Source organism: Heterodontus francisci, chromosome 35, assembly GCF_036365525.1.
Source record: "Heterodontus francisci isolate sHetFra1 chromosome 35, sHetFra1.hap1, whole genome shotgun sequence".
Classification (NCBI taxonomy): domain Eukaryota; kingdom Metazoa; phylum Chordata; class Chondrichthyes; order Heterodontiformes; family Heterodontidae; genus Heterodontus; species Heterodontus francisci.
This window is the reverse complement of record NC_090405.1, coordinates 29,333,761-29,361,081: the sequence shown is the minus strand read 5'-3', so window position 1 is coordinate 29,361,081 and position 27,321 is coordinate 29,333,761. Positions and strand designations below refer to the sequence as shown.

Here is a 27,321-nt window from a genome sequence, read left to right as displayed (position 1 = left end):
GGCCTCGCTGCCGTAGAGCAAGGTACTGAGGACACAGGCCTGATACACTCGGACTTTTGTGTTCCGTGTCAGTGCGCCATTTTCCCACACTCTCTTGGCCAGTCTGAACATAGCAGTGGAAGCCTTACCCATGCGCTTGTTGATTTCTGCATCTAGAGACAGGTTACTGGTGATAGTTGAGCCTAGGTAGGTGAACTCTTGAACCACTTCCAGAGCGTGGTCGCCAATATTGATGGATGGAGCATTTCTGACATCCTGCCCCATGATGTTCGTTTTCTTGAGGCTGATGGTTAGGCCAAATTCATTGCAGGCAGACGCAAACCTGTCGATGAGACTCTGCAGGCATTCTTCAGTGTGAGATGTTAAAGCAGCATCGTCAGCAAAGAGGAGTTCTCTGATGAGGACTTTCCGTACTTTGGACTTCGCTCTTAGACGGGCAAGGTTGAACAACCTGCCCCCTGATCTTGTGTGGAGGAAAATTCCTTCTTCAGAGGATTTGAACGCATGTGAAAGCAGCAGGGAGAAGAAAATCCCAAAAAGTGTGGGTGCGAGAACACAGCCCTGTTTCACACCACTCAGGATAGGAAAGGGCTCTGATGAGGAGCCACCATGTTGAATTGTGCCTTTCATATTGTCATGGAATGAGGTGATGATACTTAGTAGCTTTGGTGGACATCCGATCTTTTCTAGTAGTCTGAAGAGACCACGTCTGCTGACGAGGTCAAAGGCTTTGGTGAGATCAATGAAAGCAATGTAGAGGGGCATCTGTTGTTCATGGCATTTCTCCTGTATCTGACGAAGGGAGAACAGCATGTCAATAGTCGATCTCTCTGCACGAAAGCCACACTGTGCCTCAGGGTAGACGCGCTCGGCCAGCTTCTGGAGCCTGTTCAGAGCGACTCGAGCAAAGACTTTCTTTGCTCGAGTCGCTCTGAACCCCCTTATCAGTTCTCTTTTTCAGTGATTTCATTATGTTGAGTACAAATGACTTCTTGGTAACTTTCCACAAGCTGTAGAAACAACATTTCAGTATTTCTTATTCTCACAATTCCCCCTTTTCTTTTACTTAATCCTTGTTGTTTTCTACATACTGCGGAGGGTTCTCATATGTCCTCTCAAATCCTCTGAGCATTATTTCAGCCGCCTTTTCAATGTCTGTATTCCCGTGGATACTATCCACTTTGTCATTACCTAACAGGTACATACTTTCTTCCTGGCCTCTTTGTATTGACATCTGCTTTGTCAAAGCTGTCTCAATCAATCGCTGTGTCAGCCCTCTTACACAAGGAATAATACAACACCCGATGGCTATTAGTATTCCGACAACCATGATCAGGGAGGTAAAAACCGAGATTATCATGCCTTTCCATTTTCCAAACCAGGATTCAAGCCACCCCGTCAGGGAAGTGTCTGCTCCTGAATTTTCGGCCATCTCCTCTGCTAAAGTTGTTAACCCTTGCAGTGCTCGGGTGATTGAACCATCGGGTGCTGTGTTATTTGGGATAAATGTGCAACATTTCCCTCCTAACATTATACACACACCTCCTTTTTCTGCTAAGATCATATCTAGAGCCAGTCTATTTTCCCAAGCCATTCTACTAGTGGCATCTAATTGTTCAGCTATACCTTTTACCGCATCTCTAGTATAATTTATAAATCTTTGTTGGTTGTAATAAATATAATTTATCCAATCTACATTTTTGTTAATAGTGACCCACCAAAACAAAGACTCGAAACCGGCTGGTTTCGGGCCTTGAATTCATCAGGTACCCCTCTTGGGACCCCTATGAAATCCATGTATACCTGGTCGTCAAAAGAGTTCGCTATCGCTTCCCTTTTACCCCTTTCCCTCGTTATTATCTTTTGTTTCTCAAATGCCAAGGTGAATGGTATTGCCAATTGAACAATTGCGCACGTCCCCTTCCACTGGGAGGGTAGGGTCTGTCTCAGGATTTTTCCTCCGCAATACCACCATAAATCCGCTCTGGGAACATTCAATGATGAGTAGTTCCCTCCCCTGACTCTTCCAGTTACGTCCTCAGTCTCTATGCATGACTTCAACTCTCCCATATTTCTGGTTAGCTCCGCACCGTGTCGACATACGCATGATGTGTGATTCACACTGGTGGCTAAAAATGAAGGGGGAGTCCTTGAATCCTTTTTCTCTAGGGGAGGGAACATTATTGACAAGGATATGCAAGTTTGAATACCCCAAGCCGTCTTATCCTGATATAGGGCTAACATGCATTCCATGCCCTTTCGGTCACGCTCCCACCCCAGCGGGAAAGGTACTACTTGAGCTATCGGTCTACCAGATGCACAAGCATAGCAATTGTTTTTGTTCAAACTTTTTGCAGGTAATTTTATCCATTCTACCCAGACATTTGTGTCCCCGTAACCGGTTTCTATCTCAATTGTCTTTCTCAGGTCCTTTACCTCTATTATTTTTACTATGTTAGGATCGTTATGAGAGGTCCCTTTTAGTTTGTTAGATGGTTTACCAATCTTATCTATTGTTACCTGAAAACAACATTTTAATTCACCTTTCTTTTTCCCTTCTCTAACTGTTACTCCAAACACCTTGTTGTCTAATTGGAAGTGGGTAATACAAAAACATCCAACCCATTTTATTTCCTGGCTACTTTTGAAAAGAAAGAGAGAAGGCACACAATATTACAGACAGTATTTCCGCGCTCGCGCCGTTATATTAAAACAAAAGTTCGTTACTCATAGTCTTTTTAGCTTTATTTTCAATGGTTCTTCTGTTAATTCGGTTGTCCAAGTTCCTTCCTCGGCCGGGGTTGTACCGGCCCCTTGATTCTTGTGTAGTGGGTCCAACCTCTTTCTGCCGTTCTTATGGCTGTTTCAGTGGTTAGGAGAGTCTGGTATGGTCTTTCCCAGTTCAGTTGTAGTTTAGTCTCTTTCCACGATTTCACCAGAACCCAATCTCCTGGTTGGATCTTGTGCACTGCAAATTCGAGAGGTGGTGTCTGTGCTAACAGGCCTTGCTTCCTGAGGAATGACAATGAGGAAGACAACGCCAGTATATAGTTCTTTAGAAACGAATCTTTAGTTTCTAAGGTTGGCATCTCGCCCCTGGTTCCCATATAGGGTACTCCGAATAGCATTTCATAGGGGGACAGTCCCACATCTTTTCTAGGGGCTGTCCGAATTCTGAGTATCGCTATAGGTAAACATTTTGTCCAGGGTAGCCTTGTTTCAAGTATCAGTTTGGACAGGTGTTTCTTTAAGGTCTGATTCATTCTTTCCACCCGCCCTGAAGAGGGAGGGTGCCAAGGGGTATGGAAGTCCCATTGGATTCCCAATCCCCTAACTATTTCTTGTAATAGCTTCGAGGTAAAATGACTTCCTTGGTCTGAAGTGCTGTGGCTCCCACAGCTTGCACACACTCTGGCCATCCCTTTTAGCTATTTCATTGTGGTTTCTGCCACTTAAAATCAAAGCTCAGCAAAGCTACTATTCCTAACTTTGCTATATTTCCCATTAAGCATTGTACCATGCCTAAAAGCAAATATAAAAAAACTCAGCAACTGCTGAATCAGAAGGGTAGGCTGAGCCACCCTCTAACAAGGGGGCGTGTATTAGCCTGGTCGGTATGTTTTTCATTCTAACTTTGTCATGTCTGGGTGATAAGAAGAGTGCTGTTGAAGTATAATGTCTCTCTCTCTCTCTCTCTCTCGCTGTACCAGCTGCAAGGCCAAGCTGCCTCTGCAGCCCTGAAGTTATGAAGTCATTTCTGATAAGCTGTCCCTCCCTCCAGCACTGAAGCTAGCTTGTTAGCAGTACATGACTGATTAATTGTTTCAGGGTAGGCTGAGCCACCCTCTAACAAGGGGGTGTGTATTAGCCTGGTCGGTATGTTTTTCATTCTAACTTTTCCCTAGGATTGTCATGTCTGGGTGATAAGAAGAGTGCTGTTGAAGTACAATGTCTCGCTCTCTCTCTCTCTCGCTGTACCAGCTGCAAGGCCAAGTTGCCTCTGCAGCCCTGAAGTTATGAAGTCATTTCTGATAAGCTGTCCCTCCCTACAGCACTGAAGCTAGCTTGTTAGCAATACATGACTGATTAATTGTTTCATCTTAAATGTTCCCATGTAATTCTGTTCTTAAAAATTCTAAAATCTAAATTCTGTTCTCACAGTCCCCCCTTTTGATTCTTCAAAACATTTTTTAAAAATCAATCCTTTGATCCCACCTAGGTGCCTTTAATGGTCTCTATTTGTCTAGAAACAGCCTTCAACACCCAGAGGGGTCGCACTCAATACACCACCTGCTTGTGCCATAAGAGGGGCCTGCGGTAACTCTGTAAAGGCATAAGTTTTGCAGGGGCTTCAACTACTTGTTTACAACAATGCCTTTTACTATCAGATTTCTAAGGTCTTTCATCTGGCCCCTATGGCCGATATTATTGTTCTGCCACTGTGGGTCTTGATTAGGATATTTTTGTTCAGCTGGTTCGTTTCCCCCTACCCCGGGAGGGTTTTCTCTTTCCCAAATTTTCAGGGGTCTTCTACGAGGACTTTCATTTCCTTTTTAAACACTCTTACCTCTCCTGACGTTAATGGTGCACTAACAAATCCAATTTCATTATTTCCTATTGGTACCTCTCTCAAGGGCATCATTGTCTTAGGAGACTCTCTGTCTCTATCGTCGTCGTTATCGTCGGGTTTAGGGGTGGTCCTTCTTGCTGTCCTTAGATCATATTTGGGTCTTTTTCTCCTTGGTTTTTGACTCTAAATCCCAATACTCCAACATCCGTCCCAATGGACTTTCTGGAGGGATGTTGCCGGCAGACTTTCCTTGTCTCCCATCGTCTTCCTTTTTAGACGATTTATTTCCCATGGTTAACTGAAGGGTCTTATACCCGGCAGTATTCACCTCCTAACTGAAGGGTCTTGTACCCTACGGTATTCACCTCCTAACTGAAGGGTCTTATACCCGACAGTATTCACCTCCTAACTGAAGGGTCTTGTACCCTACGGTATTCACCTCCTAGCTGAAGGGTCTTATACCTTACGGTATTCACCTCCTAACTGAAGGGTCTTATACCATACAGTACTCACCTCCTAGCTGAAGGGTCTTATACTGCCCCACAGTATTCACCTCCTAACTGAAGGGTCTTGTACCCTACGGTATTCACCTCCTAACTGAAGGGTCTTATACCCTACGGTACTCACCTCCTAGCTGAAGGGTCTTATACTGCCCCACAGTATTCACCTCCTAACTGAAGGGTCTTGTACCCTACGGTACTCACCTCCTAGCTGAAGGGTCTTATACTGCAGTACTGAGAAGGTCTTATCCTACAGTTAACCAGTATTCACCTCCTAACTGAAGGGTCTTATACCTTATGGTATTCACCTCCTAGCTGAAGGGTCTTATACTGCCCCACAGTATTCACCTCCTAACTGAAGGGTCTTGTACCATACAGTACTCACCTCCTAGCTGAAGGGTCTTATACTGCCCCACAGTATTCACCTCCTAACTGAAGGGTCTTGTACCCTACGGTATTCACCTCCTAGCTGAAGGGTCTTATACCTTACGGTATTCACCTCCTAACTGAAGGGTCTTATACCACACAGTACTCACCTCCTAGCTGAAGGGTCTTATACTGCAGGACTGTAAAATTCACTCCTCAAGGACTTTTGGTACTTAGAAGGTCTTATCCTACAGTTAACCATAAGTCACCAAGATAATACTTAAAAGTCGTTTTTCTTACCTTGGTCCGTGCACGGAGTTGCCTGACTTCACATGTGTACCTGCCGCACTAAATACTCATTCAGAGTGACTTCCCTAGCATCGTTTTCAGTCAATTACTCGGGTCCGCTACCAACGAGAGAAACGAGACCGTTTTTAAATTAACGGGACGCGTCTTCTCGTCTGTCGTCGGCCGCGGTCCCGGCAATGATGAAGAGATCCCGGACGAGCCCCCAATTGTGAGAAACGTAGCCCACTTGATAATAATTTACACCAAGTCAAACTCTGAAGAAGTAAGTTTATTTAACGTTCTTGCAAGATCGGGTGTCCTACAAGCAGGCACACCGATCAACATATTCAGTTCATGTTTATACAATACAAATCCATTTGTCCACGCCTTTATTTTACATTATTGGTTATAACGTATTATGACACTAACCTATCCTATGGTTGCTACAGTCTCCTCCTCTGTTTACTTCTCCCCCTACTCTAACTTTCTAGCCCCTAACTCTTGTTTTTGTTTTACCTTATTTGGCTCTCTATTATGTGTTTTAACTTGCAGCTGTCAGCCTTTATCTTAGTGGGGCAGTTTCTTATTCACTACATCCTTTGTTCTAACTCTTGCTGTTTCTCTTTTATCTGCCTAAGCACAATTTTTAAGTGATATACTGTCCCAAGGTCTGTACTTACATACCCCCTTATCAGTTCTCTTTTTCAGTGATTTCATTATGTTGAGTGCAAATGACTTCTTGGTAACTTTCCACAAGCTGTAGAAACAACATTTCAGTATTTCTTATTCTCACAGGATGACCGTGTCACCCTGTGTGGTGCTGTACTGTACAAACAGATTATCGGCTCATTATCACATTGCTGTTTGTGGGATCTTGCTCTGCAGAAATTGCCTGCCACATTACAACAATGACTGCATTTCAAAAACTATTTCACGAGCTGTAAAATGCTTTGAGATGTCCTGAGAGGCCATGAAAAGTGTGATTGCAAATCCAGGTCTGTCTGCTTTCTTGCAGAAAGTCCCAGGGTGGATTACTGGTTTGTGCTGATGTCAGCTAGGGCAGTAGGCGGGGTGCTGGAGAGCTCAGGCAGTCATCTCACTCCTGAACCGCTGACCAGGGATTGCCCTCCTCCATCCCACGTGGGGGGGATGTCTTGGCCATGTAATCAGCTGCCCTGCCAACACTCTGTGTCGAGGCTCAGATATGATCATTGGCGATTTGTGAGGGTTGCTGAAGGATTGCGATGCAGCCAAAACCCAGGATGAATCAGTATGTTTAGGGGGGAGGAATAAAATAGTGCCTGCTGGGACAGATTCGTGATTTATGAACGGGAGGCTAACCCAGCGTCTGCGTTGAAGAGATTTCAACAGTGTACCATCAATTGCAGTTTCTTCTTAATATTTGCCTGTTTTGTTTGAAACACTCTTTAGAACGTTATTTTTGATCACAGGATCATCTCGAAGTTTACTGTTTGCAGATGGCTATTTATTGCCACTTAGTGCTCAGATCTAAAGGGAGACTGGAGGCAATGCTTGGAACAGTGACCCATTGTTGTGCTCCGAACACTAACTTCTTTCTGTCATCACAGAAAATGGAGGTTCAAAATTAGCATTTTCCACTTTGTGAGAGTGCCTTTGGAGAGACAACATTTCACTGTTGGCTAAACTGATCTGTGTGGTGATAAATATTTACATAGCAACCACTTAAGTAGATTTAATAAGAAATAATTACTTTTTTTTAAACAGGAGAGGATTTTAATTATTGTTAATGGTTGTGAACTTAAACGAGACTCATGCTTGCGTTTCCATGTAATTTACACAGACGCTCAACAGTGGCATCCAGCTTGAGGGCACTTAGCTGATTATCTGCATAGAATTGTGATTTGTTTCGCTTGCTCTCAGGATGTGATCACAGCAATAATGTGGGTAGGGACGAGAATGGGCACTGCCCTGGGGCAGGAATCGTTGGGGATTGGAATGGGAAATGCCCTGGTATGGGTTTTATTAGGAATGGGTAGAGCCCGGGGGCAGGGATGGGAATGGGCACTGCCCTGGGGCAGGAATGGTCGGTGGGAATGGGCACTTCCCTGGTTTGCGTATTACTGGGAATGGGTAGAGCTCGGGACAGGGACGGGAGTGGACAATGCCCTGGTATGGGTATTAATGGAAATGGGTAGAGCCTGGGGACAGGGACAGGAATGGGCGCTGCTCATGCTGTTGCCAAGGAGCAGCGTGTAGATGAGGAAAAGGAGGGGGCCGAGGGTAGGTTCTTGGGGGTTCTCCAAAGTTAACGGTCTGGCAATAGAAACCATTGCTGGAGCTGCCTTAGCTAGGATGAGAAAAGTAAGAGTGGAAATAATGGAGGAGAGGCGGTGGAGGAGGATGTAGAGTGGTCCATGAAGAGTAGGCAGTGCACCACAGTCTTAGGATGTCATTTGTGACTTAGATAAGATCTGTTTCAGTACTGTGGTGGAGGAGGGATTCAGACTTGGAGTTATGTGAAGGTTGGGCACAAATTGTAAAGAGGAAAGGGAGGTTGGAGATGAGGGGTAGTTTAAGGTGATATTTTTAAGGATAATCGTTAATTATGGCAGTTTTAATAAGGACAGCCACTCTCTGTAGGGAGTGAACCATTTACAGTCTCAATTAGCATGTGTGCCAGGAAGAGAAGATGGGTGGTCAGCTGTTTATTGGGAATGGGATCCAGGGGACAGGAGGTGGGTTAAACAGGGCAAAGCTGGCTAGGGTTCCTGGTCCTAATTGGTATCTGCAGACCTCTGGTACAACTGCATGCTCATAACTGTTGGACGAGGAGAACACTGGCTGTTAGACTAGCCCAATGTCACTCAGTGCCAACGAGGACTTGTGAAGGCTAGTGACTTGAGCACTAGAAGCTGAGCATCCTTGAGGGAGGGGAAAAACTGATTAGTAAAGCCATATATACTATTAAATACTAACACCGACTGTGGACCATGTGGAGATTGTTTGCATGAGTTATAACATGCAGAAACCTGTTTCTGGCTTGCCTTCACCCTCCTTGCTGGTGTACAATGCCTGCCTTCTGTTGATTGTTATGAGGCGTGAAAGGGTCAAGAGAGAGAGACTAGCCAGGATATTGGGAATAACTTTTTTTCTGCATTTATGAGAGAGTTGGACAACGTATTTGTAATATTTTGAAAGTTTTTGCTCTCTTCTGACCGTGAACTCTTGGGGGTTAAGAGATAGAGACACAGACAGGCAGACAATTGGCATCAGCAAAGGCTGTGAAGTCTGTTTTTAAGCAAACTTTTGGCTGGACTGTGAGAATGCAGGTGCAGAGTTCTGAGTTTTTTTGTTTAAACCAAGATAGATGCTTTGTGTTTTGTCATGTGAAGACCACCTGTTGTTTTAGCAAAGTGAATCTGATCACAACTTGCTTTTGCGTTCACTCACTCTGAAATACAGCAGCTTAAAGATTCGTACCTAGCTGCATCTTTGTCTGCAAAGTGATTGAAAAGACACGTGCGCAAAGGACCGGAATATCCAGTTTCGATCACTGTTTTATTGCATCCATGCATTACAATAATGTACTGTTAAATCGCAGGAATGGGACTGACTGGATTGCTCTACAGAATGCTGGCATGGACTCGATGGGCTGAATGGTGGCCGTCCTGTGTATGGTAGTGACTGCCATGCCTGAGAGAATAACTAAAGTGACCGTTGTCTTTGCAAGTTTAGCATCTGTAACAGTGCTTAGATTTATCATAACCTTAGCCCTTGGCAATTCTGCCAATAAGTTACTTCATCAGGGTGTGACTGGGGTGCTACAGTTGCTCACCAGATAATTGTTTCCTCCTTTGACACAAAAAAAAGGCCTATCATTATGTCTGTCTGTACACTGATTTGAGCAGCTGAGGAACTGACCTTTGGAATCAGTTTACAACAGTCGGGCCAGTTTTTTAAGCATTTCCAAAATGGACCGTGGCACCTCATCAGTGTAGAAATCTCAGGCAGGTGAAATGTTTAAAGCTACTTGTTAAATAGTAAAGGACTTATGGAATAGTTGGAACAGTTGTCATTATATACAAATAAAAAGTAGTAATTAAAATGATCACAGAATGGGGACAGAGATGACAGGAGAAATGTGAAATCCGAGCAAGCTGAATTAAAGTGTTCCTTTTCTGGTGTATCTCGGTCTGTTTGCAAAGTGATTGAAGAGACATATGCTCAAAGGCGAGAACAGGAATTGTGTTAATATTCATGCTGTTACTATATTCATGTTAATGTTCTTACATCTCTCTCTCAGCGTTTTATCTCGTAGTTTCCCGTACTCCAACTTTCATGTCTTATATTAGTGTTAGTGTCAGCGTGATGGTGCTAATGTTAGTGTACATATTCCAACTGTCTCATAGTGGTTTGTATATATTAGCAAACGCAGTATTACTATTTCAATGCTAAAGCTAATCTTGCCACCTGAGTGTGTTTACTGCAATATCAGGTTTGTTGCAGCTTCAGGACAGTTTTACCTAATTGGTAACACTGTCGTCTCTGATTCAGGAAGTTGCGAGCTTTAATCCCACTTTCGGACTTAAACACTCAGACCTGGGGTTTCTGCTCGGTTGCTCTGATTTTTTTTTCCGGCACAGACCAGGGATTCAAAAAGTGCGCCAGGAGATCGGAGACCGGATATAAAGCAGCAGGAGTGAATCAAACATAGGAGATAATCAAAAGGTGATGTTAGAATGACACCATAATCAACACAAAGGGTGTTTGTGAGTATGGAAATAGGACCCAGCAGATAAATGCATGCCTGGAGAGATGGTGCACGAGGGAGGGCTTTCATAGGACATTGGCACTGGCTTTTGGGGAGGTGGGACTTGTACAGGTCAGATGGGCTGCTACTCGACAGGGCTGGGACCAATATCCTTGTGGGGCAGTTGGTTGTGCTGTTGATGGTTTAAACTAACTTAGCAGGGGAATGGGAAATCGGGTATATCATTAGAAAGGAGAAACAAGGTGCACCAAGGATTGGGAGAGACAGATAGTACTAGAGTAAGAAATAGTAAGGTATTAGTTGGGGTCAGACTGAGAGGGAAACAATAAGGTGTAAATTAAGTTTACAGTGTGTGGATGTGAACACACAAAGCAGGGTAAATTAGGTTGGTGAGCTACAGGCACGAGCAGTCACATGGGGATATCATGTTGTAGTGATAACGGAGATCTGGCTCAGAAAAGAGCAGGACTGGGTGCTAAATATCCCTGGATACAAGGTGTTCGGGAAAGATAAGGAAGGAAAGAAAGGAGGAGGGATGGCAGTATTGATTAAGGAGGATATAACAGTGCTGGAGAGAGAGCATGTCCTGGAGGGGTCAAGGACAGAATCTATTTGGTTAGAGTTAAAAAACAGTAGAGGTTCCACTAAACTACTGGGTGTATTCTATAGGCTACCAACCAGTGGGAAAGGTATAGAGGAGCAAATTTGCAGGGAAATTACAGGGAGGTGCAGAACTCTGCAGTAGTGATAATGGATTTCAATTAACCTAATATAAACTGGGAAAGTAATTGTGTAAAAGGCAGAGCGGGAGAAGAATTTCTGAAGGAGAATTTTCTTCAGTACATTTCCGGCCTAATGAGGAAGGAGGCACTGCTGGATCTGGTTCTGAGGAATGAGGTGGGTCAAGTGTCAGTAGGGAAACATTTAGGAGATAGTGATCATAGTATCATAAGGTTTAGCTTAGTTATGGTAAAGGACAAGGAGCAATCTAAAATAAAAATATTTAATTGGAGGAGGTCCATTTTCAGTGGGGTGATAACAGATCTGCCCCCAGTAAACTGGAATCAAAGGTTGGCAGGCAAAACTGTTACCGAACAATGGGCTGCCTTTAAAAAGGAGATGGTTTGGTTGCAGTTGAGGTACATTCCCACAAGGGGGAAAGAAAGGGCAATGCAAGCCAGAACTCCCTGGATGGCGAAAGAGATAGAGGGTAAGATGAAGCAGAAAAAGGGTGCATATGACACATGTCAGGTTGATGATACAATTCAGAACCAGGCTGGATATAGAAAGTTGAGAGAGGATGGGAGAAAGGAAATCTGAGAGGCAAAGATAATGAGAAGAGACTGGAGCTAACATAAAAGGGAATCTAAAAGGCTTCTATAGGCGTATAAATAGTAAAAGGGTAGTAAGAGGAGGGATGGGATTGATTAAGATTCACTGATGTCCTTCGGGAGAGGAAATCTGCTGCCCTTACCAGGTCTGGACTACATGTGACTCCAGGCCCACAACAAAGTGGTTGAATCTTAAGTGCCATCTGAAATAGCCTAGCAAGCCTCTCAGTTGTATCAAACTGCTATAGAAAAGTTAAATAAGAATAAAAACGAACGGACCACCCAGCATTGACCTAGGCACTGGGAGTGACAAAGGCACACATTGCATAGTCAACCCTGGAAAGGCCTCCTCACTTACGTTTGGTGACTTCTGCCAAAATTGGGGGAGCAGTCCCGCAGACTTGTCGAGCAACAGCCTGACAGAGTCATGTTCACAGAATCATACCTTACAGCCAGTGTCCCAGACTCCTCCGTCACCATTTCTGGGCATACCCTGTCCCACCAGCAGGACAGACCCACCAGAGGTGGCAGCACAGTGGTATACAGTCAGGAGGGAGTTGCCCTGGGATTCCTCAATGTTGACTCCAGACCCCATGAAGTCTGAGAGGTCAAACACAGGCAAGGGAACCTGCTGCTGATTACTACCTACAGCCCTCCCTCAGCTGATGAATCAGTACTGCTTCATCTTGAACACCACTCGGAAGAAGCACTGAGGATGGCAAGAACACAAAACATACTCTGAGTGGGGGACTTCAATGGCCATCACCAAGAGTGGCTCAGTAGTCCCACTAGTGACCGAACTGGCCGAGCCCGAAAGGACATATCTGCCAGACTGGACCTGTGACAGGTGGTGAGAGAACCAACAGAAGGAAAAAAACCTACTTGATCTCATCCTCACCAAACTACCTGTCACAGCTGGATCTGTCCATGAGAGTATTGGTAGGAGTGGCCACCGCACAGTTTTTGTGGAGACAAAGTCCGTCCTCACACTGAGGGCACCCTCCATTGTGCTATGTGACATGACTACTGTGCTAAATGGGATAGACGCAGCACAGATCCAGCAGCTCAAAACTGGGCAACCATGAGGTGCTGTGGGTCATCAGCAGCAGCAGAATTGTATTCAGCCATAACTTGTAACCTCATGGCCCAGCGTATTCCTTGCTCGATGATTACCATCAAGCCAGGGGATAAACGCTGATTCAATGAGGAGTGTAGGAGAGCATGCCAGGAGAAGAAGCAGGAATACCTAAAAATGAGGTGCCAACCTCATGGAGCAACAGCACAGGACCACGTGCATGCTAAACAGCTGAAGCAGCATGCGATAGACAGAGCTAAACGATCCCACAACCAACGGATTAGATTAAAGCTCTGCAGTCCTGCCACGTCCAGTGGTGGATAATTAAACAACTAACTGGAGGAGGAGGCGGCTCCAAAACCATCTCCATCCTCAATGATGTGGGAGCCCAGCACGTCGGTGCAAAAGACAAGGCTGAAGCATTTGCGACCACCTTCAGTCTGCTTCTCAGGTCCCCGCCATTGTAGATGCTAGTCTTCAGACAATACGATTCACTCCATATGTTATCAAGAAACGGCTGAATGCACTGGATACAGCAAAGGCTATTGGCTCTGACAACATCACGTCTGTAGTACTGAAGACATATGCTCCAGAACGAGTCTCACCCCTAGCCAGGCTGTTTTTAGATTTTAGATTTAGAGATACAGCACTGAAACAGGCCCTTCGGCCCACCGAGTCTGTGCCTACCATTAACCACCCATTTATACTAATCCTGCACTAATCCCATATTCCTATCACATCCTCACCTGTCCCTATATTCCCCTACCACCTACCTATACTAGTGGCAATTTATAATGGCCAATTTACCTATCAACCTACAAGTCTTTTGGCTGTGGGAGGAAACCGGAGCACCCGGAGGAAACCCACGCAGACACAGGGAGAACTTGCAAACTCCACACAGGCAGTACCCAGATTTGAACCCGGGTCGCTGGAGCTGTGAGGCTGCGGTGCTAACCACTGCGCCACTGTGCCGCCCTGTGTTCTAGTGCAGCTACAACACTGGCATCTACCTGATGATGTGGAAAATTGCCCATGTGGAAAAAGCAGGACAAATCCAACCAGGCTAATTACGACACCATCAGTTTACTCTCAATCATCAGCAAAGTGATGGAAGGTGTCATCTTCAGTGCTATAAAGTGAAACTCACTCAGCAACACCTGCTTACTGATGCTCAGTTTGGGTTCTGCCAAGGCCACTTGGCTCCAGACCTCATTACAGCCTTCGTCCAAACATGGACGAAAGAACTAAACTCCAGAGGTGAGGTGAGAGTGACTGTCCTTGACATCAAGGTAGCATTTGACCAAGTGTGGCATCAAGGAGCCCTAGCAAAATTGAAGTCAGTGGGAATCAGGCGGAAAATTCACCACTGGTTGGAGTCACGCCTAGCACAAAGGAAGATGGTTGTGGTTGTTGGAGGTCAATCATCTGAGTCCCAGGACATTACTGCAGGAGTTCCTCAGGGTAGTGTCCCAGGCCCAACCATCTTTAGCTGTTTGATCAATGACCTTCCCTCCATCATAAGGTCAGAAGGGGATGTTCACTACTGATTGCACAATGTTCAGCACCATTCACAACTACTCAGATACTGAAGCATTCTGTGCCCCCATGCAGCAAGACCTGGACAGCATTCAGGCTTGTGCTGATGAGTGGCAAGAAACATTTGCACCCAACAAGTGCCAGACAATGACTATCTGCAACAAGAGAGAATCCAACCGTCTCCCCTTGACACTCAACGGCACTTCCATCGCTGAATCCCCCACCGTCAGCATCCTGGGGCCACCATTGACCAGAAACTTAACTGGACCAGCTATAAATACTGTGGCTGCAAAAGCAAGTCAGAGGCTGGGAATTCTGCAGCTACTAACTCGTATGACACTGCAAAGCCTGTCCATCGTCAACAGAGCACAAGTCAGGAGTGTGATGGAATACTCTCCACTTGCCTGGATGAGTGCAACTCCAACAACACTCAAGAAGCTTCGGACAAAGCAGCCCACTTGATCTGCACCCCATCCACCACCTTAAATATTAACTCCCTCCACCACCGGTGCACAGTGGCAGCAGTGTGTACCATCTACAAGATGCACTGCAGCAACTTGCCAAGGCTCATGTGATAGCACCTTCCAAACCCGCGACCTCTACCACCAAGAAGAACAAGGGCAGCAGACGCATGGGAACATCACCTCCCAAGTCACACAATATCCTGACTTGGAATTATATCACTGTTCCTTCACTGTGGCTGGGTCAAAATCCTGGCGCTCCCTTCCGAACAGCACTGTGCATGTACCTCCAAAACATGGACTACAGCAGTTCAGGAAGGCAGCTCACCACCATCTTAACAGCAATTAGGGATGGGTCTTGCCAGCAACACTCACATCCCAAGGACAAATAAATAAAAAAAGGGACCTAATGCATAAAGGCAGAGCGCATGACTGAGGAACTAAATGGGTACTTTGCATCTGTTGTTACCAAGGAAGATGCTGCTGCCAACGTCATGGTGAAAGAGGAGGCAGTTGTGACAATGGATGGGCTGAAAATTGATAAAGATGAGTTATGAGAAAGGTTGACTCTACTTGAAGTTGATAGTTCACCAGGACCAGATGAGATCCATCTGAGCATGCTGAGGGAAGTAAAGGTGGAAATTACTGAGGCACTAGCCATAATTTTCCGTTCTGCTTTACATACAGGGGTGGTACCAGAGGACTGGGGAATTGCTCAACAAAAAAGGATGTAAAGAGAAACCCAGTTGAGGGAAAGACAGGATTGGCAGCTAAATGTTCCAGGATTTAGAAGCTTCAGGCGGGATAGAGGGGGATGTAAAAGGGGTGGGGGAGTTGCATTGCTGGTTAAGGAGAATATCACAGCTGTACTGCGGGAGGACACCTCGGAGGGGTCATGCAGCGAGGCAATATGGGTGGAGCTCAGGAATGGGAAGGGTGCAGTCACGATGTTGGGGGTTTACTACAGGCCTCCCAACAGCCAGCGGGAGGTAGAGGAGCAGATATGTAGACAGATTTTGGAAAGATGTAAAGGTAACAGGGTTGTGGTGGTGGGTGATTTTAACTTCCCCTATATTGACTGGGACTCACTTAGTGCTAGGGGCTTGGATGGGGCAGAATTTGTAAGGAGCATCCAGGAGGGCTTCTTGAAGCAATACGTAGATAGTCCAACTAGGGATGGGGCTGTACTGGACCTGGTATTGGAGAATGAGCCTGGCCAAGTGGTCGAAGTTTCAGGAGGGGAGCATTTCGGGAACAGTGACCATAATTCCATAAGCTTTAAGGTACTTGTGGATAAGGATAAGAGTAGTCCTCGGGTGAAGGTGCTAAATTGGGGGAAGGCTAATTATAACAATATTAGGCAGGAACTGAAGAATTTAGATTGGGGACGACTGTTTGAGGGTAAATCAACATCTGACATGTGGGAGTCTTTCAAACGTCAGTTGATTAGCATCCAGGACCAGCATGTTCCTGTGAGGAAGAAGGATAAGTTTGGCAAGTTTCGGGAACCTTGGATAACGCGGGATTTGTGAGCCTAGTCAAAAAGAAAAAGGAAGCATTCGTAAGGGCTGGAAGGCTAGGAACAGACGAAGCACTTGAGGAACAAAAAGACAGTAGGAAGGAACTTAAGCAAGGAGTCAGGAGGGCTAAAAGGGGTTATGAGAAGTCATTGGCAAACAGGATTAAGGAAAATCCCAAGGCTTTTTATACGTATATAAAGAGCAAGAGGGTAACCAGGGAAAGGGTTGGCACACTCAAGGACAGAGAAGGGAATCTATGTGTGGAGCCAGAGGAAATGGGCGAGGTACTAAATGAGTACTTTGCATCAGTATTCACCAAAGAGAAGGACTTGGTGGATGATGAGTCTAGGGAAGGGAGTGCAGATAGTCTCAGTCATCTCATTATCAAAAAGGAGGAGGTGTTGGGTGTCTTGCAAAGCATTAAGGTAGATAAGTCCCCAGGACCTGATGGGATCTACCCCAGAATACTGAGGGAGGCAAGGGAAGAAATTGCAGGGGCCTTGACAGAAATCTTTGCATCCTCATTGGCTACAGGTGAGGTCCCAGAGGACTGGAGAATAGCCAATGTTGTTCCTTTGTTTAAGAAGGGTGGCAAGGATAATCCAGGAAATTATAGGCCGGTGAGCCTTACGTCAGTGGTAGGGAAATTATTAGAGAGGATTCTTCGGGATAGGATTTACTCCCATTTGGAAACAAATGGACTTATTCGCGAGAGGTAGCATGGTTTTGTGAAGAGGAGGTCGTGCCTCACTAATTTGAGTTTTTTGAGGAAGTGACAAAGATGATTGATGAAGGAAGGGCAGTGGATGTTATCTATATGGACTTCAGTAAAGCCTTTGACAAGGTCCCTCATGGCAGACTGATACAAAAGGAGAAGTCACATGGGATCAGAGGGGAGCTGGCAAGATGGATGCAGAGCTGGCTCGGTCATAGAAGACAGAGGGTAGCAGTGGAAGGGTGCTTTTCTGAATGGAGAGATGTGACTAGTGGTGTTCCGCAGGGATCTGCTGGGACCTTTGCTGTTTGTAGTATATATAAATGATTTGGAGGAAAATGTAGCTGGTCTGATTAGTAAGTTTGCGGATGACACAAAGGTTGGTGGAGTTGCGGACAGTGATGAGGATTGTCAGAGGATACAGCAGGATATAGATCGGTTGGAGACTTGGGCGGAGAAATGGCAGATGGAGTTTAATCCGGACAAATGTGAGGTAATGCATTTTGGAAGGTCTAATGCAGGTGGGAAGTATACAGTAAATGGCAGAACCCTTAGGAGTATTGACAGGCAGAGAGATCTGTGCGTACAGGTCCACAGGTCACTGAAAGTGGCAACGCAGGTGGATAAGGTAGTCAAGAAGGCATATGGCATGCTTGCCTTCATCGGTCAGGGCATAGAGTATAAAAATAAGCAAGTCATGCTGCAGCTGTACAGAACTTTAGTTAGGCCACACTTAGAATATTGCATGCAATTCTGGTCGCCACACTACCAGAAGGACGTGGAGGCTTTGGAGAGGGTACAGAAGAGGTTTACCAGGATGTTGCCTGGTCTGGAGGGCATTAGCTATGAGGAGAGGTTGGATAAACTCGGATTGTTTTCACTGGAAAGATGGAGGTGGAGGGGCGACATGATAGAGGTTTACAAAGTTAAAAGTGGCATGGACAGAGTGGATAGTCAGAAGCTTTTTCCCAGGGTGGAAGAGTCAGTTACTAGGGGACATAGGTTTAAGGTGAGAAGGGCAAAGTTTAGAGGGGATGTGCGAGGCAAGTTCTTTACACAGAGGGTGGTGAGTGCATGGAACTTGTTGCCGGGGCAGGTGGTGGAAGCAGGTACCATACAGACGTTTAAGAGGCATCTTGACAAAGACATGAATAGGATGGGAATAGAGGGATACGGACCCCGGAAGTGCAGAAGGTTTTAGTTTAGGCAGGCATCAAGATCGGCGCAGGCTTGGAGGGCCGAATGGTCTGTTCCTGTGCTGTACTGTTCTTTGTTCTTGCAGGCCAGTCAGTTTAACCTCGGTGGTGGGAAAGCTTTTAGAAACGATAATCTGGGAGAAAATTAACAAATCACTTGGACAAGTGTGGCTTAATTAAGAAAAGCTAGCATAGATTTACTAAGGGCAAATTGTGTTTTTTCATGAGGTAACAAAGAGGGTTAGTAAGGGTAATGCAGTTGATGTAGTGTCCAAGGACTTCCAAAAGGCATGGATATAGTGCCACATAATAGGCTTTCTATCAAAGTATAAAGGGACAGTGGCAGTATGGATATGAAGCTGGCTGAGTGACAGGAAACAGTAGGGTTGAATGCTTTTATTCCAGACTGGTGGAAGTTATATAGTGAAGTTCCACAGGGGTCAGTACTGGGTCCACTGCTTTTCTTGATTATATATTAATCATTTAGACATAGATGTGCAGGGCACAATTTCAAAATTTACAGATGACACAAAACCTGGAAATATTGTGAATTGTGAGGAGGATAAGGAGAGATTTCAAGAGGACATAGACAAGCTGGTGGAATGGGCGGGCAAGTGGCAGATGAAATTTAATACAGAGAAGTGTGAAGTGATACATGTTGGTAGGAAGAACGAGGCAAGGCAATATAAAATAAAGGGTGCAATTCTAAAGAGAATGCATGAGCAGAGGGACCTGGGGGTATATGTGCAGAAATCGTTGAAGGTGTCAGGGCAGGTTGATAAAGTGGTTAATGAAGCATATGGGATCCTGGGTTTTATAAGTGGAGGCATAGAGAGGGAATGGGTGACTACCAGAACAAGAAGGACCAGGCAGGCTGGGGAGGGATCCTCTGAGTGCATCTCGCTCTCCAACAGGTATTCATTTCTGAATACTGATTAGAGTGATGGTTTCTCTTGGGAGTTCAGGCAGAGCCAAGTCCACAGCACCATGGGTGGCTCAGCTACACAGTTGGAGAGGAAGAACAGAAGAGTTTTTTTTTATTCATTCATGGCAAGGCCAGCATTTGTTGCCCATCTGGAATTGCCCTTGAGAAAGTGGTGCTGAGCTGCCACCTTGAACCGCTGTAATCCATCTGGTGTAGTTACTCCCACAGTGCTGTTAGGGAGAGTGTTCCAGGATTTTGATTCAGCGAGGTTGATATAGTTCCAAGTCAGGATGGTGTGTGGCTTGAAGGCGAACTTGCAGGTGGTGGTGTTCCCATGTATTTGCTGCCCTTGTCCTTCTCGGTGGAAGAGGTCGCGGGTTTGGAAGGTGCTGTCGAAGGAGGCTTGGTGAGTTGCTGCAGTGCATCTTGTAGATGGTACACACTGCTGCCACTGTGCGCCGGTGGTGGAGGGAGTGAATGTTTAAGGTGTGGGATGGGGCGCAGATCAAGCGGGCTGCTTTGTACTGGATGGTGTCGAGCTTCTTGAGTGTTACTGGAGCCACTCTCATCCAGTGATGACTCTTAAAAATATCAAAAAAAATTAAAGCAGTTTTTTAAATTATGTTTTAAGCCCGCAATTGCTCTGGTTCATGGCAAATTGCGTTTGGTAATATGCAAATGAGTTTGAGCAGAAACATGCGCAGAAAGGCACTTCTCAAAATGGACTCAATGTGTGCCTGAATCGCAGGTTGTACCTAAAGCAAAAACTCTGTCCATATGCTAGACGGAGAGTTCAGTGTAGGGCTGTGTGACTGCATTCCAGGAGCATTGTTAAACCAAGCACGAGCCTGCCTGGTGAAGTGGACATGACATATCCCATGGAATTATTTTAAGAAAAAGCATGGGATTCTCATTGTCCTGGTCAACATTCCCACCTTCACCAACATCACCAAAAAACAGATTTTTTGGTCATCCAGTTGCTGTTTGTGGGTCTTTGCTGTGTGCAAAATGGTTGCTATAGTTACCTACATAACAGCAACTGTACTTCCAAATCCATTGGCTGTTGTGCACTGGGACATCCCATTTTCCCCCTTGATTCCAGTTAATGTCTTGATTCAGATTTGGTTTAAGAAACTACGTTTTGATGAGCCTAGACAGAATCAGTTCTGGGAAAAACTGTAAAACCCAGTTGATATCTTGTTGCGTTTACGTTTTCTGACGTTTAACCATCCTTTTTTATTGGCAGGTCACATTGATGTCTTCACATCGAAGCTGATTTCGATAGACCAGTTTCCAGCAATATCAATAGCAGAAAAATTTGGATCTTTCAAGTGAGTGGCTGGATGGTGTTCCAGATGTTTGTGTTACTTGCTGCCTCCCAAATCTGCATTCATCTTTCCCGCCGTTCCCTATTTGTATCTCAAGTCAGGTTTCAGCCCCTCACTGCACTGAAACAGCTCTAACCTAAGTCACATGACATTCTCTGAGACCATGTGTCGGATACTTTTTACTCTGTTAAAGACATTATATAAATGCAAGTTATTGCTGTTCTTGGCTTCTTTGTAGCCTTTGACATGGTGGAACCAAGTGTTCTCCTTCAACTTCTCTCAATATGTCTCGTTTCTGCTCCCTAAGCATGCTCCAGCAATTAGATCATGGCTGACCTGTATCTCAACTCCATTTATCCACCTTTGCTCCATATCCCTTGATAGATCTTGGCCTGACCCTTTACTCCTCTAGCACTTTTTCTCCTTCGAGCATCTCACCTCGCTTTCAAAATCATTGTTCTCTGCCACTCTCCCAAGTGCAATAAAAGTTTTCTCACCGAGATATTTTCACTGCTTTCCTCCTTCAGCCTCTGCACCGAATGACTTCTCATCCTCGGTGATTTCGAGCTCAATCTCAACCCATCATGTTCTCTCCTCTGAATTCACTGCTGCCTTATCCTTCATAAATCTCTCCCTCTATGTAAACTCCCCAACCCATATTCACGGCCACCCCCTCAACCTTGCCATCTTGAGTGGTCTTGCTAGTCCCATTGTAAGGCCATTTCTGATCACTTCCTTGTATCACTCTCCACCCATGTCCCCTTCCCACTCTCCAACTCTGTATCTGTTCCCAGAAAAAACTATCCCCCTATTCACTGACAACTGCACTTCCAAAATCTTAATTGTCTGGCCTTTGGCCCTCTGTCCGCCACAGCATTTCTGCAGCTATTGATTTGCTCAACTGCACCCTTACCTTCACCTTTGATGCCCTAGTCTCCAATAAAACCATTACTCTCTTTCACCCTGTTCGTTCCCCTCGTATGGCCCCCATCTCCACATCTTAAGTCCTAGGGAACCTCCAATCAGGTTTCCACACCTGTCACAGTACCAAAACCGCAATTATCAAACCCACAAATGACATTCTTTGTGACTGACAAAGGTACACTATCCCTTCTTGACCTGTCTGTAGCCTTTGACATAGTTGACCACACCATCCTCCCCCAATGCCTCTCCACTGTTGTCCAGCTGGGTAGGATTGATCTCACCTGGTTCAATCCTTACTTATCAAACCAAAGCCAGAGAATCACTTGCAATGGCTTCTGCACTGTTACCTCTGGTGTCTCCCAAGGAGCTATCCTTGGCTTCCTCCTATTTTTCATCTATGTGCTGCCCCTCAGCGACATCATCAGAAAGCACACTGTTAATTTTCACACGTATGCTGACTACACTCAGCTCTACCTCACCGCCACCTCTCTCGACTCCTCCACAGTTGCTAAATTATCAGACTGCTTATCCGACATCCAGTACTGGATGAGCAAAAATTTCCTCCAATTAAATTTTGGGAAGACTGACGCCATTTTTTTTGATCCGCGCTTCAAACTCTGTTCCTTAGATATCGTCTCCATTCCTCTCCCTAGCAACAGTCTGAGATTAAGTCAGTCTGTTTGCTACCTTGGTGTCACACTGGATCCCGCGATCAGCTTCTGACCTCATATTCGCGCCATCACTGAGACTGCCTATTTCCGCCTCCATAACATAATCCGGCTCAGCCCCTGTTTCAGCTGCTGAAACCCTCATTCATGCCTTTGTTACCTCTAGACTTGACGTACTCCTGGTTGGTCTCCCACATTCTACCTCTCTAAACTTGAGGTCATCCCTTGTCTTAACTGGCATCAAGTCCTCATCATTCATGTGCTCACTGACCTATATTGGCTCTCGGTCAAGCAGCGCCTTGATTTTAAAATTTTCATCCTTGTTTTCAAATCCTTCCATGGCCTCGTTCCTCCCTCTCTCTCTAATTCCCTCCAGCCCCACAACCCTGCGCTCCTCTAATTCTGGACTTCAGTGCATACCTAATTTTAATTGTGTCACCATTGGTGGCCATGCCTTCAATTGTCTTGGCACCAAGCTCTGGAATATCCTACCTAACCCTCACCCCCTCGCTTTCCTCCTTTAAGATACCCCCTAAAATCTACCTCTTTGACCAAGCTTTTGGTCATCTGACTTAATATCTCCTTTTGTGGCTTGGAGTCATACTGTTTTATAATGCTCTTGTAAAGTGCCTTTGGATGTTTTATTGCGTTAAAGGTGCTATATAAATGTAATTGTTGTTATACCCTTACCCAAGGAAAAAACCTATTGATCTCGGTCTTGAAAGCTTCAGTTGCCCCAAAGAGAATTGCAGATTTCCACTCCCCTTTGTGTGATTAGAATTCCTGATTTCACTCCTGAACAGTCAAGTTCTAATTTTAAAACTGTGACCCCTCATTTTTGATTCAGCACCCGATGAAATCATTTCTCAGTGTCCGATCCTTTTAAAATCTTAAACACCTTGATCCGATCACCCCTTAATCTTCAAAACTCAAGGGAACGCACGTACGTTATTGCAAACACTCTTCGTACTTTAACCCTCTAAGCCTTGGTATCAGTTTGGTGAATCCAGAGATAGAACATTGTAGCCATAGCACTTAACAATGTCTGCACCATCACCTTTACACTTAACCAGCAATCCATCCTGTGTCCCCTGTCATGAAGACCCCCACCTGCCAAGAATGAGGCATATTAATTTTGTCACATGAACATTTATTTTAAACTGTTGCTGGAGTGGAGAGATGACTTGTTTAAAGAGATCAGCAGTGGCTGAAACAAGATTTGTATTCTAAGAAACAGTCACCTAGGAAAAGACAATGGGAACTGCTCACTGATTCAATTAACAGAGATTGGTCTGGGTAATGGTGATCCACATCTTGTCAGTGTAAGAGACAGCACTACACCCCCCGCACCGGCACCGACAGCTTTGGAATCTACAAACGCAGGAGTTTGTTAAAAAAGCAAAGTCACATGACTAACCTGCTGACCCAGGTCTGGTTTTGAACTGCTCACAGGACTGTTTGAAGACAGAGACTACAGATTGCAATTGAACTTGGAAGTGAGCCTCTCTCCTGTCTGGCTTTTTCTTTCACTGATCTCCGGATCCACTGAAGTCACTTAAACCTCAAGAGAGAAAAGACTCCTTACATCGAAACAAGTTTTAAAGCGTGCAGTGGGCCCCAATGAAACGGCAAGACTTGGCGGCAACCAAGGACTCTACATCGAGCTCAAAGGACCGCAAATAGAAACGCAGCTATTGCCTCAAACCTTTCCCCTTTATTCTTTCTACTGTCATGCTAGGCCCCCACCTGCCAAGAATGAGGCACATTAATTTTGTCATGGACATTGATTTTAAATTGTTGCTGGAGCGAGGAAATGACTTGTTAAACAGATCAGCCATGGCTGGAAAAGACATTTGCATATTAACAGACAGTGCTTGAAAGGACAAAGGACCATTCCCTGACATATTCAACCCACAAAATGGACCTTGATCGCCAGGTATTGTGGGAAAGAGGAGCATTCCAGAGACTGCTAAGGTGATACAATCCAGGACTAGTTAGACCAGCTGGCTATTCCAGTGTCTTTTGAACTAGCCACAGAGAGTTTGAATGCAGAAAGACTATTTGCTCCTGGACTGAGAGAGTCATAGAGAGATACAGCACTGAAACAGGCCCTTTGGCCCACTGAGCCGACCAACAACCACCCATTTATACTAATCCTACATTAATCCTATATTCCCTACCACGTCCCCACCATTCTCGTACCACCTACCTACACTAGGGGCAATTTACAATGGCCAATTTACCTATCAACCTGCAAGTCTTTGGCTGTGGGAGGAAACCGGAGCACCCGGCGGAAACCCACGCAGTCACTGGGGGAACTTGCAAACTCCACACAGAGGCTGCGGTGCTAAGCACTGTGCCACCCCTGTCTTCTCCTATCTCTTTCTCACAAGCCTCTGAATCCACTGAAGACACATGAACCCCAAGGGAGAAAAGTCTCCTACAGCAAACAAGGTTTAAGAAGAATACTGGGCCTCAACGAAAAGCAAGATCTACCTACAATCAAGGACTCTACAGTGAGCTCAAAGAACTGTAACAAAAACTCTTCAGATATTGCCTCAAACCTTTCCATTTTATTTTTCTTCTCTTTTCTGTCTCTCTCTGCATGCTTGTATCGCGTAGTTTAAGTTCAAGTTTAATAAATTTCAACTTTTGTTCTTTAAACCTAAGAAAACCTGTTTGTGCTGGTTTCTTTGCCTTATAATTGGAAAGCGCTGAACAAGGATTCACCAAGGGGGAGCTAAAAACAGTGTTTTAAAAATTAAAGCCTGTTACAGTTAAACCAGGCAAAGGCTGAGAGGGAACCCCTAGACCTCTTTCTCACCTGTTTCTAACCCTGCTGCTCTTCTTCCATGTGCAGCCTGTTGTGCCATTTTTGCCAGACACTGGTTCAGTTTCTATATGTTCGCTAGTCCCGCCCAGCTTTATCTCTTGCCCTCTCCACTGCCTCTTTGCTGTCAGAATGCTGGTCTGACATCCAGTTTTGGGTTTGCTGCAGTTTCCTCGAGCCAAACATTGAGAAAAATGAAGCTGTCATCGAAGCAACCCTCCCACCACAAACTTTGTACCCATGCTGTCAACTCCATCTCCTGGCCTGGCCACTGTCTCGGGCTAAACCAGACTGCTTGCAACCTCTGCTGACCTGGACTTTCAATCCCATATCCTCTCTATCAGAGGCTTCCTACCTCCACCTCTGTCAGATAGTTGTGCCTTCGCCCCTGCCTTAGCTCATCTGCTGCTGGCTGTCCTATCCATGCTTTTGTCATCTTCATATTGAACTTTTCCAGTGCTCTCCTAGCTGGCCTCTCATCCTCCATCCACTGAAAATGGTGCTTCCTGTATCCACACACAGCCCCTTGTGGTTGTTGACTTAAATTGGATCCCAACCTCTAATGAGTCAAATTTAAAATTCTCATCAGTGTATTTAAATCTGTCCCTGGCCTCACCTCTCCCTGTCTCTGTAACCTTCTCCCATCTCAGAGGGTTGGAGGAGGTTCCAGACATAGGGAAGGAGGTGAGGCCATGGCAGTATTTGAACAGGAGGATAAGAATTTTAAATTTTCCCTGTTCCTTTCACTGCGTTATTAGTGCCCTTTCCTTCAAACAACATGGTCCCATGCTCTGGCGCTCCCTCCCTAAACCTCCAGTCTCATTTTGTGGTTTAACGTTGATTTTCTCTATTACTGTGAAGGAGTTTGAGGTATTAAATGTTAAAAAGTGGGGATATATACGAAGGTTGTTACTGTAGTTCTTTGATTTGTTTAATCTACTAGTTTGTTTGTGATGCTACGCTATTTGGTACAGTAAACTGCAAAGAATCCCAGCTAACGTAGCAAATATATTGGACCAAGGGGAGTAGAACATGTATCCCCATATAATCCAGTTTATTTAGAACTGTTCATGTTTAGAGATTTGAATTCAGAAAGGCACTAACAGACCATTGGAATACATGAGAAAATGAGGGGTGGGAACCCATAAAATTGAACAGGTAAACTTTTTGGAATAATACGCACCTATGATGGGAGAGAGGACTACAGTAGACTCAGAAGAGACAAGCAAGATCTTCCAAAGACCAGTTTCACAATTGGGTTAAATGAAATTGAGTGTAGGAAAATGCAAAGTATTGCTTATTGAAAGTAAAATAGTGACATTGATGGAACTGGAAAAGTCCTGGTGGTAATTAACCCGTTACTTACCATGTCTGGGTATGGTAGCGTAGTGGCTATATCACTGGTCTAGTAATCCAGAGGCACAGACTCTGAAGTGTCTTAGCTTAGCACTGTCACACTGTTATAAAGAATCTCTTCAGTTCCTTGTAACACTTGGTTGTGCTTGGAGACTGTTTACATATGTCTGTCAGTAATTGTATTGTCCTGGCTGACATTTTCCCTTGCGTCATACTGTGGCAGAAGAGTATGTACTGTGCTGCCAGTATGTAGATGCAAGAGCCATTCTGAGGCTAGCAGTTGATTGAACCGGACCCTAGAGTTTGGTGGAGCTCTCCTGGTGTCTCGCCGTAAACCTGGTTTAACACCTCGAGTCCTGTTGCAGAATTGCAGAGGAAAAGCAAAAATGCTCAATTTTTATTGCAAAGATCTTTTAAAGTTGTGCAGAATGGTGAATAGCAAAGGTAAACTCAGAGCACTGCTTCAGTCAAATCAAAGTGCGTCAGTGGGACAATGAACTAGTTTGGGCTGGTTCAAACTGGTGAAGGGCAAACTTAAGAATGATGTCAGGAAGATCCAGGTTAGAGCAACAGGGAAAACCACCTGGAGCCATTTTAAGGCTGTGAGTGGGGAACTGCAGATGTTCTGGATGGATGGCCTAGGCTGTACTTATTTTCTGAGCCTGCTGGTGTAAGGTTAATGGCTTAGTGTTAAGTGATCTTGAGTCATTCCTGGCTGGCTTTGCGATGGATTCTCTGCTAACAGTAAAAGTGAGTGATAGTAACTCCTTCAAACGCAGAACTGTTGCTTCCGTCTTAGTGTCGACAACATTAAACTGTTTAATAAATGTACAGAATAAAATTGATCACATACGTATGCACATACACCTGCGCAAGCTCACTTTCCCTCCCCATTTTTTGTCTTGTAACTGCTACAATGTGCTGTGATTGTACTTTCAAAATTTGTTGAGCCTAGATCTTTTCCTTTGCTCACTTTTTT

The 27,321-nt window shown here is 45.0% G+C and overlaps 1 protein-coding gene across 1 annotated transcript in view; it reads left to right on the top strand.

Moving 5' to 3' along the window:
• The window catches only part of ice2 (interactor of little elongator complex ELL subunit 2), a 108,464-nt gene that overhangs the window by 66,347 nt on the left and 14,796 nt on the right, over positions 1-27,321 (top strand). Inside the window, exon 11 of the mRNA XM_068015183.1 lies at positions 20,483-20,567. Within this exon, the coding sequence (XP_067871284.1) occupies positions 20,483-20,567 (85 nt within the window). The remainder of the gene's footprint in view (positions 1-20,482; positions 20,568-27,321) is intronic.